This window comes from Sarcophilus harrisii, chromosome 4 (genome assembly GCF_902635505.1).
Source record: "Sarcophilus harrisii chromosome 4, mSarHar1.11, whole genome shotgun sequence".
NCBI classification, from domain to species: Eukaryota; Metazoa; Chordata; class Mammalia; order Dasyuromorphia; family Dasyuridae; genus Sarcophilus; species Sarcophilus harrisii.
The window spans coordinates 252,274,801-252,292,624 of record NC_045429.1 but is presented as its reverse complement, the minus strand read 5'-3'; the positions used below and the strand labels follow the sequence as shown (position 1 = coordinate 252,292,624).

Sequence of the window (17,824 nt, the reverse complement as noted above, 5' to 3'; positions counted from 1 at the left end):
TGTATTATCCTCAGTAATATCAGGCTGTACATATAAATTATTTTAGGACTCAGAAACAAAATAGCCTCCAGGTTTATGAATTCATAGAAAGGAATGGCTATTTTTCTTTTACATATTTCCTTCTCTTCCTTTCTTCTGTGCTTGCTTCTTTTACCTTAGTTTCTTCTAGTTGGCGCTGGAGGTTTTTTGGATCCGTGGCAATGGGTTCCAATAAGTGTTTATTTGCTGCTGTCTCACAAGACTGGAGGCCAGAGAGAAGTCCAGAAGAGGCATCTTCATAATGCTGATATTTATCTACCAGGTCTTTCAGATTATTTCCAAGGACATTGCACTGAATGATTAGAAGGGAATGTTTAAAAATACCTTATAAATCATTGCTGACATTTTTACCAAAGCAACTTTCAAAAGGTATATTTTGGATAATGTAGTTTTGAAAAATTCCACTCAAGAATTAGCCAAAGTGATTGAAACATCCCAGATAAGATCGCATTCCACATGACTTAACTTTCTTTAGTTTCAGTTCAACTCAATTCTTCTTCCAACAAGTTGAAGCATGAAAAGAGACAGTTATGGTTTTTACCCATTCAAAAACACACCTAAACTTTAAACATCAGTGAGCTTCGGGGAAAAGGCCTAAGGACTAGAGAAAAGTAACTATTATCTGTTAATACTTTCTGATGTTTGTAATTACTCTCAGTCATCAGTATAATAAGGGAAGTTAAGCAAGACCTAAATGACAGTTCACTACATGTGATAAAATCACTATAATCAGAGAAACCAAAGCTTGGCAATATTTTCACATATATAAGCTTAGCCCTAAGACATAAATATCTTTAAGAATTACTAAAGACAGGCTTCAAATCAGTATTTGACAAACTAGGGCAGATAGTTAATACATTAAGTGACTTGAATAACTGTAACCTAGTAGTTAGTAATGGAAACTGGCTAATGATTGAATTGCTTTCCAGAAGGATAACAAGTGTGTATAGTCTCTTGGGTGAAAGATACCCATCCTGGTATTAAAATTAAAAGAGACCTCCATATTTTTATTTATTCTATATGAGTGAAATCTACATTAGAAACTTCCATGTTGAGGTGGAGCCTAGATGGCAAAGTAAAGGCAAGAAATTGCCCAAACTCTCCCCTAAACTGCTCCAAATTCCTTTAAATAATGACTCTAAATGAATTTTAGAGCATCAGAACACTCAAAAAGACAGCCAAAGGCAATTTAGAAGCTCAGAAGAAAAGGTCTGTGGCATCAAGATGGGAATCCAACTTGCAGTCCCAGTACAAGGCGCCCAGGTACATCCCTGGACCCAGCCTCAGCACGGCCCAGCCCAACATCTGGATCAAGGAATATATTGGGAGAAAAAGAAAAGGAGAAATGGCATAGTGTAAATTATCTGCCATTAAAAAAAGGCAAGAAAAAACTTTTATAGTGGGGGGGGGGGGAGGAGGAGGAGGAGGAAGGAGAAGTGAGTGAACCTTATTCTCATCAGAATTGGCTCAAATAAGAGATAACATACATACTCAATAGGGTTATAGAAATTTATTTTACTCCGCAGGAAAATAGGAGAGTAATGGGATATGAGAAAAGGGGGAGGGGGGGAATGCTAAAAGAGAGGGCATAATGGGGAAGGGAGTGGTCAGTAACAAAACACTTTTGAGGAGGGACAGGTTGAAAGGAAAATGAGAATAAATGATGGAAAATATAATTAGCAAAAGTAATAGTATAAAAAAATTTTTGAAGCAAATTTCTCTGATGGAATACTATTATTCTCTGGGAAATGATGAGTAGGATGCTCTCAGGTAAAAAAAAAACAAAAAAAAAAAAAACTAGAAATTCCTCCATGAACAAAGTGAAATATATTATATATGAAAAATAACAATGTTCTGGGATGACCAGCTATAAATGACTTTGTTATTCTGAGTAGTACAATCATCTACAACTACTCTGAAGATCTTATCATGCAAAATCCTACCTATAACTAGAGAAAGAACTGATTGTCTCTGAATATAGATCAAAGCATTCTCTCTCTCTCAACTCTCTTTAATTTTTAACAATTTTTCTTGAGAATTTTTATTTTCATTAGGATGGGATATCTTTGTTTTGTTTCATAACTTGATTTTTATGAAAATGTTTTGTATAACTTCACATGTAGTTTCTTAATTGTGGGTGGGAATAAGAGAGAGAACTTTGAAAAAATCTCAAATACAAATATTAAAAAACTGTTTTGAATGCAACTGGGGAAAATATTAAATAAGTTTTTTTTTTTTTTAAAGAAACTTCCATGTTTCTGGATCTTGGGGGAAAGAACTTCAAGGTTAGGAAGCATGTTTTTTCCTCAGAAGTGACTAGTCCTTCTGTAGTCCTGTTCTGTAGTTCTGTAGTCCTGTTGTACTAAGGGTAAATTTTGAGTCTATTGTTTTGCTAGCAGAACCATTAGCCCTTCTGAGAACAGGAATAATAATAGCCAAATCACAAGAGGAATTCCTTAGGGTTACCCTAGCAGTGGTTCTCAAACTTTTGTTCTCAGTATCTTCATGTTGTTTAAAAAAAAAAAAAAAAAACTACTGAGGATTTGTTCAAAGAGTTTTTGTTCACATGGGTTATGTTTATAGCTATTTACTATATTAGAAATAAAAAAAAAATTTTGAATTTGTAGACCTTCGGAAAGGGTTTCAGAGACCCCAACAATTCTTTGGACTACACTTTGAGGACCACTGCCTAGAGCATCTAGGGAGAGCAGATGTCTAATTGGTCAACAGAATATTCTTATTAATGGATATTTTGAGGAGAAAATACCAGAAAATGCCACAAAGAATCATGAGAAGATATGAGAAACTACTCCAGTTTTGGTTAGCAGCAGAGGGACATCAAAGAGAAGGGAACAATAATCTGTCACAAAAGAAGCCCAGAAGGAATTGTTTTGAATGCAACTGGGGAAAATATTAAAGGATAAAGAGAGAAACTAGAGAATATTCTAACATGGCATTTGAGGGAAAATAGAATTTAAATTGGATAATTTATAATATTCCCTTATTTCTTTCCCCTATTTAGGAAATTCCATTAAAAGATAGAAAGTATATGTACCTATATATATATACATATATTATACACACATATACATATGCATGTATATATATGTGTATATATATATATGTGTGTGTGTATATATATATATATGTAAAATTGATGTTCGAATATAAGCATTCAAAGGCCATTCTAACTCTAATCTAAGTCTTTATGCACTACTGGTTCAGCATACTAATTGGATAAAAGACATCTTTATATTTCTTAGGGGGGAAGCTTAGATGAATGACTACTCTATTTTCTGGGGGGGGAAATTTTAAAAGGTTACATATTGGGTTATTCCCTAAGAAATGAAGAGAAGGTGATAATCTGTTTAGTATAGAAAATTCATCACGAAGATACCCTGCACTAATAATAGAACAATTCCATTTAAAAACAGACAAGAGTCATATATAGAATTAGAAAAGGTGAAATAGAAATTGCTTAGCATTTGTACATTCCTCAACATGTCATAATAATGCAACTGATAGAAGATGAACAGCATTTATTGTATTTTTTAAAAATTACTTGATGTGAAACAATATATCATTTTACTAAAGACACACTATAAAATATCCCTCATTAACAATTTAGTATTAGCTAAATAACTGACCTATTTTTACAAGCTCTAAAAACATCTTTCAACTCATTTTCTTCATCTATAAGATGAGAGGGTTTGACTCCCACCTCTAAAATTCCTGATTTTATGGTTTTAAGCTAGAAAAGAAACTTTGTAGGAGGCATATTTTTGCTGTTCTGAATAGAAATACAGTAACTATTTTGTTTTTTTTCTAGGCCTACCTCCACCCACTCAGGCTTTTTTATTATTAAAATGACAAAAACCTACAATCCTATTATTACTATTGTTATTGTTCTACAGGGGAATGCTCATAGGAAAAGCAAAGACCCTAGAAGTCAAGCAAAAAGAGAAGAGGGGACTAGTTTTTATTTGGCTTGGCTAAATTAGTCTGGCCTGGGTAAGAATTCTAAAGCAACTTAAAACATTTCCTGAGTTGTTTGAAAAATGAGATCTCTCTCCCTGTCAAAAAAGATAATAAAGACTAAAATAGTCCCCAATTCATTAGGTGCTAAAACATTTACACTGAGTGAACATATTTACAAGAGAAACTGTTTGGAGAGATAATTCACAATCACTTTCACAGATTAAAGAGGTATCAGAGATGGGGTAAAATGGGGGGAGAGGGGAAATGTTCTTTCTGCTTACAACTGATGCATAGTCTCCCCCTAGTGGCCAAGTACTAACCCAGGTAAAGATTAGTACTAAAGCAAAGCTTGACTGCTTTGTCACACCTTGGAAATCATATTGGTTTTTTTTGTTTTTTTTTTAAGTTCTAGTTTTCTACCAATCAAAACAATTCTAAGGTTTCATAAACACCCAGAAAATGGTCAAATAGAAAAACAGTCAGCATAGGAGGAACTGTGGAAATAGAAATATAAAAATATACCTTTTGACTCAACAATTTTGGAAAGAAATTTGGAATCATGCAAAATGAGTAATTAAAAAGTTCATATTCTCTGACTCAGACATTCTATTACTATGCATAACTGTAAGAAGGTCAATGACAAAAAGGCACAATATGCATTAAAATATTTAAAATAGCAATTTTTTGTAACAGCAAAGAACTAGAAACACAAGTTGATGTCTATTATCTGAAGAGTGCTTAACAAGTAATGATATATGAATTGATAAAATATTAATGTATTTTAAAAACATGTGAAAAATAAACATAGAGACGTATGGGAAGACATTTATGAACTTATGCAAAGTAAGTAGAACCAAGAAAATTTCTAAAACAATATAAGTAAAGACTACCAAAATAATTTAAATTGAAAGCTGTGAAATTATAATAGCCAAATTTGGTGCCAAAGAAGAGATATAATATGTTTTTACCCCTACACACATCCTTTAATAAAGAAATACATGTGTGAAACACTAAATGTGATGTCAGACAAAATTTTTTATATTGGTTACTTTTGCTGAACGTTTTTTTTCCTCTTTTTTTTAACTGCTATGAGGATAAATAATTGTGGGGTAGATATGTTAAGAAATGTAGATGATTTAAAAACAAAAATATTGATTAAAATTTATTTATAAACATCATTTTCTTCATGAGTTTCATATGTAAATCATAGAAAGGAAAGATGAAACAAAGTCTAAAGTAAAAAAAACTATCTTTTTTTTTTCCACTTTACATTTGGTGCTTCTTTAACTCTTGTAATGAAAGCCAAATATGCTTTAATTATATAATAAATAAATGTATTATAGTTCCCTACCCCCAAAAACTATCTCCCAGAATTAAGAGAGAAAATATAATAAATTAGATAAAATATATTTCCCTCCCACTGAAATCTATCTCCCAGAATTAAGAGAGAAAATTACCTTAGCATAGAGAGATTTAAAACGCTCACTGGCAAGATCCAATTTCCCTTGTACTTCCTTATACGTTGCAGAAGTGTCAAAATTATCTTTGTCACCTTTGCCACCATCTCTTTTACTGCAAGACTTGGCAGCCTCTAAGACCCGGTGTCCAGAAATTGTAATGTACCTTAAGTCGCCTTTGTGAGAAATGACATCTTCTGAAAAACTCTTCTGTCTTTTTAGCTTGGTTATTATTCCACTGAAGTCATCAGCACCAGCTTCTAAGTTCTCAAGTTCTTGCTCTGACTGTTGTAACCAACTGTCAAACTCACTGTAGTCTGTGTCAAACTTTTCTAATTCTTCTTGCAGAGAGTTGGTCAATTTTACTTTCTTCTCTGACTCTGCCAGGGCTGTCTCATATTGAGTCTTTAATTCTTTCAAGTTCCTCTCTAGTTTCTCTTTTTCTTCTGAAGACAGGTAATGACCCTGTTTCTCAAGTAAAGCTTTTGCCGACTGAGTAGCTATAATAACTGCCTGGTGCTGAGCAACAATCTTCTCATGCTGTGCCTAGAAGAAAACATGAAAATATAAGTTTGCTTCAAAACCAGCATCCTGAAGGTGAATTTGTACCTTTATTCAAAGTCTTCAGTCATATCAATTTCACAGATTTGTACCCAAAATAATTACCATTTTCAAATTCTCCAAATATTTAGAGGTAGCTAAATATTCCATTAAAATGGAAAGAGTACTACAGATTTAAAGACAGGAAGACTCAAATTCAGATGTTCCCTCACACAACTTGCCATTTAACCCTTTATAAATCATTTAACTTCTCAGCATCAATTCCTTCACCTTTAAAATGGGAACAGTAGACCATAGCCATTTAGTGGTTGATAAAACCAAAGACGTAAGATTCTGGGACAAAAACTCAAAGAGTACAGCAGAAATTAAATATAGACCTACATCTTACACCATAATATGGTTACATGATTTAGACATAATGGTCAAAATCATAAACAAATTACGAGAACACAGAACAATTTGCCTGTCAGATCTATGAAAATATGAATAATTTAGGAATAAACAAGATATAGAGAATATTATGAAATATAAAATGTATAACCTTAATTATATAAAATTTTTAAAGTTTTTGCACAAATAAAACCAATGCAATCAAAATTAGAAGGAAAGTAGAAAATAGTGAAAACTAAACAGCAAGTACCTCTGATAAAAGCCTCATTTCTCAACTATATAGAGAATTGAGTCAAATTTATAAGAATACAAGTCATTCTGAAATTGATAAGTAGTCTTGGGTTAAGAATAGACACTTTTCAGACAAATCAAAAGATGTTCTAAATCATTAATGATTAGAGAAATGTAAATTGAAACACTCTGGGTACCAACTCACACCTATCAAATTGGCTAATATGGCCAAAAAAAAAAAAAAAAAAAAAAAGGAAAATGCTAAATGTTGAAGGGAAGTGGAAAAAGGAGGACATAAAAGCACTGTTGGTGGAGTTATGAACTGATCCAACTACTCTGGAGAGCAATTTAAAATTATGCTAAAAAGGCTATCAAAAAGCACAACCACTGATCCAGCAAGAGATCTGTATATGTAATATACATATTACATATATATATTTTATATGTGATTTACATATAGTGTATGTGATAATTGTATTTGTTTGTATCCCAAAGAGACAAAAAATTTTTTTTTCAAAAAAAGAATAAAAACATATTTGTACAAAACTTTTTAGCAATTCTTTTTGTTGTAAGAATATCATTTCCAGATCAATTTTTAATACTATTATAAAACTAATATATAGTGAGAGCATAAAATTTTACTCCTCTCCATCGAGGTAAGAGTTCTCTAAGTCAGAACTTCTTAAAATTTTTCCACTTATGACCCTGTTTCACCTAAGAAATTTTCTTATGACCCCAGTCATATGGGAAAATAAAATAGAAATACAAATCATACATAATAAATGATAACTTCATGACACCCACATTCAGTTACAAGACCCCATATGGGGTTACAACTCATAGGTTAAGAAATTAGGATCTATTTAATGTCCTTGTCATTTCCCCTATCATGGATGTAGCAGAAAGATAGGTAGAATTACATTTGTCTTCTCTGACCTATGTCTATAACAAGGTATGAAAAACTGGGAGGAATGAAACTGCAAAGTTGCCCATGGGCTTTAAGGGAGAATTGGAAGATTAGTGAATTGAGCTTAATGGATGGACATTTTTCTATGATTATGGAGCTTAGCAGAACTAGTACAAAGGAATAAGAGAAGACCAGGTCCTTTCTTTGGCACTGTGTTGGCAGTAGACATAATGAATATGAATCTCCATCACCAATTGTGATACATATGTATTTATACACATACACATGCATGCAGGCACAAATGTGTACACACACACACATGCACACATCCCAGTCCCTGCTCTCAAGGATTAATTTTACCAGAGGAACAACCTGAGACTATGCTGAGCCAATGCCTGCTGAGGTCTGAGGGGACGACAATAGAAACTACAGAATTATGATGAGATATGTCAAACAGGAACTTTAAGGAGAGTGGCAAGATAGACTGAGAGAAAATGGAGAGAAGAAAGCAAAAGAAGCATCTACAAGAACCTCAATAGAAGAAAAATACTGAGAAGCTACATTTGAGAGATACTACTCATCTGAGAGATTACTGCTGGAAGTTCTGCATAACATATAACTGTTATCAAGTAAGAAAGTTTGGGGTAGAAGGTTTTTGTTGAGAAGAGTTTTGGTTTGGTTTGAGTCTCAGTGTCTGCTCTAGTGGAACATTTCATTGTTTGGTAGCAAAAAAAAAAAAAAAAGGTTCGTATGCAAGAACTGAACAGAACTGCCTATTAATCAAAAGCAGTGATGCAAGGCAAAACAGAGACCATGGTTGGGAAGGGAGAGGGGAGAAATCAGAGAAAGATTCATGTAGAAGGCAGCACCTGAACATAGTAAGGAAAGCAGGAAATCTGAGAGATTAAGGTGAAGACAATGTAAATTCTCTTCCCTCTGCTGGAGGACAACCCGTATAAAAGAATGGAGACTGAAGCAGGAATATCACACGTAAGAAGTAGCAAAAAAAAAAAAAAAGTCCATCACACTTGGATCACAGATGAGGAAGGCTAGAAAGATAGACTGGGGCAAAGTTTTGAAGATCTTTTCTAATCATACAGAGTAGCTTATATTTAATTTCAAAAACAATAGGAAGCCACTGATTTAGGGGAAAGATGTAATGAGGCTGTACTTTACGAAAATAATTATAGCAACTATGGGGAAGACATGGAAATATGGAGAGAGTTGAGGAAGGGAGATCAATTAGAAAGCTATTTTAATAATCCAGATAAACATGATTCAGGTCTAAACTTGGGTAGGAGCTATTTAAGTAGAAAGGATTCAAATAAGTGATGCTGTGAAGTTAGAAAAAGTCATTGGATAATGGTGAAGTAAGAAACAGTGATAAGTCAAGGAAAATGCTGAGGTTATGAATCCGAATAACTAAAAGGATGATCATTTCAGAGTAAATAAATTTGGAAGAACGTTTTTGGAGGGAAAGAAAATGAGTTTGATTCTGGTTCTCTGCATCTGTATCCTGGCTCTTCAACTTCTTAGCTGTTTGATCATGAACAAGACAATTACCATCTTTAGATCTCAACATTCTCATTTCTATGAGAGGAAACTAGGCTAGATGACCTGAATGGTGCTTTTAGTTGTCAATCTATGATCCTAAAGAACCATGAGGTAAAGTCATAGGATCATAGATCTAGAACAGAAAGAAACCATGTAATCTGACCAGTTCATTTTACAGATGAGCAAACTTAGGGATGTTTGTCCAGTGTCATAGAGACAGTAAGTAGTACAGTGATGATTTGGACTCAGGTCCACTGACTCCAGACCTAGTACTGTTTCTTCATTGATTCAATCACAGAAAATCACAGATAGTTTTAAAAGCCATCATGGAACCTCAGGATTATAGATATAGAACCAGAAGGGATTCTAGGAAATCATCAAGTCCAATCTCCTTATTTTTCAGATAAGGAAACTGAGGTCCAAGAAGGGTGAAATGACTTGCCAAGATCATGTGGCCTTAAATTAGATTTCTTACATTGTACTTTAATATTTTTCACAGAAAGAATAATAAAATATATTCATAACTTGCTCTTTAATTTTTTAATCTGATATTACCTTACATGTATTACCTTATTTTTATCTTAAGAATACTTTGAACTGTGTGGTTGAAATATCAATATCTTCATTTTGTACACAAGGAAACTAAAATAGAGATTCAATGACTTGACCAGAGTCATGTAAATAATTAAATGGCACACCTAATATTGGAAGGTTAGTCTTTGATCTTTAGCTTTAGTCCCCTTCTTTTAGATCATTCTTATAAAAATGCCTTCAAATTCTGAAAGTTATCATATTTTCCATATTATTTCTTGTTTGGGAAAATGGATATCTAAATAATTTATGAGATGACATGGACAATAAATGCATAGGAGTGCAAGAGTGAATGGCAAACTGCACTAATGAAGAAAGAACCAATGAATGAATGAATCCATTCAACGAAATCCATTCAAGTATTTATATACAGCAACATCACAAAGAGATACTATGATGTAATGGATAGAGAGGTAGCCTCAAAACCAGGAGAAATTTTAGAGTCCCAATCTTGATATAGACTGTGATCATTCTCAAGGAACTTAACTTGTCATGGCTCTAAGTCAGAGCTGTCAAATTCATGGCCCTCAGCCCTCAAAAATTCCTAAATATGGCAGGAATTGGATTAAAATTTAATTGGGAAATGTTTTTAATAAAATAACAACAGATAATTTGTGGTTAATGTGTGGTTTTCTAAGGCAATATGTGGCCTATGGAGGCCCTATTTGAGACTACTACTCTATGCAACTCTCTAAAACTATAGATTGCAGAAAAGGTGCCAATCTATATTAGGTAAGAGAATTTCCTCATATGAGAGTCCATTATGTAAATGCAATCACCCCACTGTAAATTTAAATTTATATATGTGTGTGTATATATATGTATGTTTTTATTTCTGTGTATTGTTATGTATGTGTACATATATTGTTTGCATGTACATATGTGTATGTGTATATGTACGTATGTATATAGATATAGACATAGTAAGGAAAGCAGGAAATCTGAGAGATTAAGGTGAAGACAATGTAAATTCTCTTCCCTCTGCTGGAGGACAACCCGTATAAAAGAATGGAGACTAAAGCAGGAATATCACGTGTAAGAAGTAGCAAAAAAAAAAAAAAAGAAAAAAGAAAAAAAGTCCATCACACTTGGATCACAGATGAGGAAGGCTAGAAAGATAGGCTGGGGCAAAGTTTTGAAGATCTTTTCTAATCATACAGAGGAGCTTATATTTAATTTCAAAAACAATAGGAAGCCACTGATTTAGGGGAAAGATGTAATCAGGCTATATAAATGTATCAGGCTACTGTATATGTGTATACACATGACTTCATTTTGGGGTTTTCTTGGCAGAGATACTGGAGTGGTTTGCCATTTCCTTAACCAGCTCATTTTACAGATAAGAAAACTAAGGCAAACAGGGTTATAATTTCCCCAGAATTATACAATTGGTAAATGTCTGAGTCTGGATTTGAACTCAGGCATTACAGCTTGCTGCAATTGTACATACATACATACAAACACAAATTTTATATATTATATATAAAATGTAAAATATAAAATATATGTATGTGTGTGTGTGTATAATTTAATATAAAAAAGAAACATTAAGTCTATGGTTTCTGTACAAATGGCACATACTGTAATAAGCTTGATACTATTGATTTCAATTAAGATATACATTTGACTATCAATATTCACATGTGTATATATATATATATATATATATATACCTTTACTTTCTGGTATTGTTGGTTCAGATTTTTCTCTGTGGTTCTTACTTGTCCATCAACATCCATTTCCATCACATTACCATTTACTTCATCCTCCTCTCCAATCATAGAATTGAGGTCACCTTCTTGAAAATGAGTTCCATTTTGTTCAATCTCCTGGTGAGATTTCTTTCCTGCCCTTTCTCCTTCCTTATCTACATTTGATAACCAATCCAAAAGATCTTCTATTTTGTTTTTGCTCTCTTCCAGCTGTGCCACTGCTGCAACCTGAGCAAAGAAAATTAGGAGATAGAATTGTATGTTTCAAATCATCACTCTGAGTCATTCAATATTTAAAGTTTAAAGTAAATTTTAAAGTTGAAAACATAATATTTAAACCCCTACACCTAATGACTAAAGAGTATATATTGCAACTATGGTCTTATTTTTAGAAGCTAGTTATTTTGATATTTGTTCAAATAATATATCTTATCAACAAATAGAATCCAAATGACTCATGATTCCAAATGAGTCCAAAGGACTCATGATGTAAAATCCTATCCATCTCCAGATAGCTTGTAACTTTTGGAAATAAGTTTTACATGATCTCACATTATATATTGGGTATTGTGTTTCTTGTCTTCTCAATTGGTGAGGGAGGAGTTAGAGGGAAGGAGAGCATTTGGAACTAAAAACAAAAATATAAAATAAAAACTTTAAAAATGTATCATAAAATCTTAGCCATTTACAATAATGTTTTTCCTAAAAGGTAAAAATATGCCAAAATGTGACATCTCACTTCATTCACACTACATTCATTTCACAAAATAAATGGAAGAAAATTAGTAGGGAGGTCCTGACCTCATCAGACTTTTTATCTCGTCTTTCCTAAAATCGAGAATTCCTACCTTTTCCTCTGACCTCTAAATAAACACCTTTCCACAAAATCAGTGAGAAGACACTTCTTTTAGTGTTGTACTTTCTAATCAATAATAAATAATACGTGTATTTGCATACCTTTTCAGTTTCCTGCTTAATTGCTGTAGTTACTGCCTTATCTAGTTCCTTTTTTGACTGTTCAGCCTTCTGATTTAGTTGCTCACACTTCATCTTAGCTTCCCTGAGTTTCTGTTCAATTAGTGCTTTGTCTTCTTGTGATAGTTTTTCTCCATTTTCCATCAGGAACTTCTCAGTGTTGTTCACTTTCTCTGTCAATGCCTGTGCACTTTTCTGCATCTCCTTTTGTAACTCCTTGTTATGAAAATAATAGGATGAATAGAAAAAAAGGTAAAAGGATTAAATCAATGCCTATACAACAAATGCATATTAACCAACTGTTGCACATCAGCCCTGTGATAGGAGCTGGGAAAATGAAATATTTAAATAGAATACAATGCCTGTCTTTCCAGAGCTCACAATCTAGCAAGGAGATATGACAACATAAATGTGTATAATCATAATATACATTACATTGTAAGTGCATAAGAGAATTACAAAACAAAATGCTGAAGTTGGGAGTGGAGTGAAAAGAGAATCATTGTCTAAAAAAAGATGAAAAAAGTTTCATAGAGTGGGTGGAATCTCAGAACATAAAGAACAGATACATGTTCAACAAAAAAGAACCAAGTAGTTTTGGCCAGCAAACAGGAGACTTCAGTAAACAGTAAAATCTCAGACATTTAAACACTTCCTAGCTGTGTGATCCTGGGCAAGTCACTTAACCCCAATTGTCTCAGCAATATATATGTGTGTGTGTGTGTGTGTGTGTAGAGGTGTGTGCACCTACACACACACACACACACACACATATATATTTAAAGAAAGATAATATTTGGTTCTCAATTGAGTTATTTTTCAAGCTCTTACCTAAGGTTGTTAAGTATATATATAGTTCTTACCAAAAGTCAGTATATTAATTTATATTAGAATTCTGTTTTTTCCTGCATTGCCCCCACAAAGGCCATTTAAACTTGATTTAAATGAAAGAGAATGAAATTAAGATAAAATATATGGAAGAACTGATTGGTCAGTAAAAGGGGTGATAAGATGAGAAACTTATATGTGTCAAAAAAAAAAAATCCTTAAACCACTATCAGTTATTAATTTGGATTCCAACTGAACTAAAATTTTATTTCATGGAATAGGTACTTTCTATATCAGCTCTTGTGCTGACCACTCAAGAAACCCACATCACATGCCCAATCCCAAATTAAAAGTTCATAGATCCTATATAAGATGAAAAACAATGCCTTAAAACAACTCTAACCACTCAGATTGTTCCATGTCTCATCCAGTTTTCTTTTACCCTCATCCCAACATTTAAAACCAAAACAGCTGTTTAGCAGCACTAACAAATTCATGAGTCCCACATTTCTGCTTTGCAATTAATGGGACAAAACTAATCATGTCAATGAGGGCCCTACAGCTGAAAAAATAAAGCAAGATTCTACCTCTTGTTTAGTTTGGTAGAGCTTTAATTCATCCTTGCTATCTCCAATCACAATGGCTTCTTGGTGACCAATCAACCGGTTTTCTGTCTGGGTGAGGAGATCACATATTCCCTGAAGCTTTTCCTTATACTCCTGCTGCCGTTCTGCTACAATCTACATCAGAGCAGAACCAAAACTTGTTAAATTTATAGTGGCAAAAAGATAAGACAAACAACCTCCTTCATAAAACACAGTCTTATAAAGTTCCTACAGAGAAGCTTTTTAAAGTATGCTGTAAACATGATAGCAGTGGAATACAGTTGGAGCAAGATGAATATAGAAGTTATGGATACATCTCACATATGCTGTAAGTAAAGGAATCATGTTTGGATGGAACTGCCCAACAGAATACTGGCCATGCATATGTATGAGAGATGGAACTTCTGACCAACAGGAGGAAAAATCCAATTTTCTTAAGCTCTTGAAACCTGCGATACACACTATTAATTCTGCAAAAGGACATCAAAACAGAAGTTAGTTGTGATTTGGTTGTTAGCATATTTGGTAGAGAAAATGTATGTTTTAAGCAAGAAGGAAAGGGACACCAAATGCAACATTTTTACTTCTTCACTTTCTAATTTCCTAGTTTAAAGTTCTTATTTGTTCCCGTTTCCTTTTTCTATAACATAATTCATTGTGGTACTCTAGTATACATTGGGGGCCACCTTATGTAGCACAATATTTAATCGATAAATATAGGGTTCTATTCCTTTCCCACTATATATACCAAATGTGTTCAATTTTTTTTAAATCCAGGAAAAAGTATTCTCCAATTTTCTTAAGGAAATGTTGCCCAGTGATGTGGTAGACATATGACTTCATATTTATAAGTATATACATAAAGAATTGTCACTCTTTCCAAAATGAACCATCTTAATTAGAGAAGGCAATTTCTGGGAATCATGGAAAGTTATTGGCATATAAATCAATCACAAATGTATTTATATTGTCACGATGGCAAGCATCACATTTCCAATTACCTACAATAAACATTCATTTATAAATAATGGATCAGTAGCTTCATAGCACTTCTTTCCTAATATTAAATAATTCAAGGATATCCACATTAAAATGTCATGCTAAGGATCTTGAAATAGAAAAGACAAACTCCACATAGAAAGGCAAACCTTCTGATCATTGCGATCTTGTTCTATATGCAAATGAGTCTCTAAAATTTCCATTTGGGCAGTTATTGATTCCTGTACATCATGAAAACACTTTTGAGTTGTATTTAAAAGCCTCAACAGCTGCTTGCTTTGGTTAGGAGAAAGATCTTGGGCATATTCAGAAATGAAGAACTGGACATCAAAGGCTGTAGTCTCCAGCTGAATTTTGCTATGACCAAGTTCTTTTAATATAGTCTGTGAAGAAATTAAGAAAAATTACCACCAAGAATGTATGTTTGGATAAAGTACATTTTAATAATATCATGCTTTATTAAATATTCCCTTCCTTATGATATTAGTTCCAGAGTAGTTAAGGATGTTTAACTGCCAGTCCTTTCACTAAGTGGAATATTTCACCTAAGCTCTACAATGATATACATGTTGAAAATAAAGAGACTTAGGAAAATGTTTCCCTTCCTAGAAACTTGCTTGTTCTTTATTTATTTACTAAATTTTAGTTATAAATACAAAAGATAAAGGCCTTATTTCTAGATATTTAAAATATATAAAAAGGGCCCACACATATTAAGCAACTATTCTTTTTGCTAACATTAACATATACATAGTGTTTTGAGATTTGAAAGTACTTTGCAGGAATAATTTGTATAATATAACAGCAACACAGGGTAGGATTATAAAAGTGTTACTGTCCTTTTATCAGAGATGAGACAATGAAAACAGAGAGTTTAAATGACTTGTTCACATCTGAAATCATTCATACAGACTTTGAACTAAGTCTTTCTAGTCTTCAGATCTTCTAAAACATGTCTGGTTGGTACCACATCAGCCATTCAGATAATTAGCTGAGCCAACTGCTTAGGAAAGCAGCTAGATGATGTGATGGATAGAATTTAAGCATTGGTCCTGTCCTCATACACTTATCATTTGCCTCTGTTTCCCCATCGATAAAATGAGCTGGAGAAGGAAATAGTAAACCACCAAAAAAATTCCTTATAAGGTCACAAAGAGTTGGACACAATGGAAATGATTAGCAACAATGGACTTCTTAGGAAACAATTATGAAGACGTTAAATAGCCTATTCAAAGTAAGTTAGTCAAGCGAAAGCTTTATCCCAAGACCCAGTGTTTCCTTTCAACAAAGGACATGGTACAGAATCCCTGAAATGTATGTCCTCTGAATGTATAAAATAAAGTGTTTGTTCATGGATCATTATTGGTTCAAAAGATCATATGCCAAAAGATAGGTAATGAAGCTTTAGTCTACTGAACAATAAATTCAAAAAAACTGGTAAGAGAATATATGAAAGAAAATATAATAGAACTTGGTAAGAGAATCAGAGGATCTGTTGGTTATAAAGTAACACTGATTTTCCTTTGTAGTACCAGCTATGGTCAGTTTTTTAGCTTGTCTCACTCTTTCAAGAATTATTTGTCTGTGCTAGGAATGTGATAGCAAAAATGAAGTTGTTCTGACCTTGAGGTCAGAAACTTATATGTAACTGAAAAAAAACATGTATATCCTTTTCACCCTGCAAGTTCATCATCTATGGCCTCTTTCTATAATTAAAATTCTGTCCAGAACTTCTTTTTTAAGAGAAGTGTTCAGATAAGCCTTAAGTTCATAACTCTCCAGGCTCTACTGCTGACTCTTTGGACCTAGATCCAGGAAGACAAGTCTTACCTCAGTGAATTATTTAACTTCCCATGGTAACAGTCAATTCCCAAAGTCTATAAGTTGCAGGGGAAGGGTTGAACTGCATTAGTAGATGGCATTTCTATATATAGACATTCCCTATACCAAGGAAATTACAGGCCCATTATCAATCCCCTAATTATCCTATTAAATTTTGTCACTTTTAATTATATCTCATCTTACTTATGAAATGACACTTGCCTTAAGTAATTCCAGAGTTTCCTTTACATTTTTCCCATCACCAGTGTCTGCTGCAAGATCATTCACAGTCTTCCTTCTCTCTGTAATCCAATCTGAAAACTTCTGAAGTTTATGCAGAAATTCTTCATGAGAAGCTGTTAGCTTGGACTAGAAAATAATGGTTTTTTTATTCATTACCAAAAATTTCAAATATTTCAACAAAAAAACTTTTTAAAGGTATAAAAATTCAGTATATTCAGGTATAAGGTATAATTCAAAGGTATGAGAATTCAACTGATAATATAAAATGTATATGCCTACCATTTCAGAATCTATAGCTAATCTAATTTGTTTAGTTCTTTTTGAAGATAAATCATACAGGGACAACAATTCTTTTTGCAATTTCTTATGGCTTATAATTAAGTCCTCAAGTTGTTCTTTGTGAATATTGCTGGTATGAGAATTCAAGAATTCTTCAGCCAACTTCATGTCCTTTTTGACAAGGGCAGAAAATGGAGCCAATCCCAATTCAAATGACTATGAAGAAAACATAGAAAAAAGCACATTAACATTTTATAATGACATACATATGCAGGGAATTTATTAGTCTGAAATAAAAAAATAACCACACAATATGCTAATTCTCAAAAGCTATCTTTCATTTACTATCCTTCATGAATAGTCAGCACACAATTCTTACCTCTAATTGTTGAAGTTGATTTTTCAAAGTTTCTAGATTGTTATCAAGGGACTGCTGGTTGTCCAAAGGAAGTTTCATGTCTTGAAGCATAGTCAAATATCCGTGCATCTTTTCAGTGTGCTGCAAACACAACTGTAACACACTGGGAAACTGGGAAACATTTGTAAATCAATAGCTATTTCCACAAATGAAAAAATACTAGCAATCTGATTTATACTATAAGTGGAAATCTTATATTTTTATAATCATACAAATGTGATAGATAATATATGTAT

General features: G+C 33.0%; 1 protein-coding gene across 1 annotated transcript in view; it reads right to left on the bottom strand.

Annotated features, from left to right (window-relative positions):
* Window positions 1-17,824, bottom strand: part of DST (dystonin) — a 575,913-nt gene that overhangs the window by 139,478 nt on the left and 418,611 nt on the right. Inside the window, 9 exon segments of the mRNA XM_031964703.1 lie at window positions 155-331; window positions 5,475-6,020; window positions 11,382-11,648; window positions 12,378-12,611; window positions 13,811-13,963; window positions 14,977-15,210; window positions 16,871-17,017; window positions 17,171-17,386; window positions 17,550-17,699. Of these exon segments, the coding sequence (XP_031820563.1) occupies window positions 155-331; window positions 5,475-6,020; window positions 11,382-11,648; window positions 12,378-12,611; window positions 13,811-13,963; window positions 14,977-15,210; window positions 16,871-17,017; window positions 17,171-17,386; window positions 17,550-17,699 (2,124 nt within the window).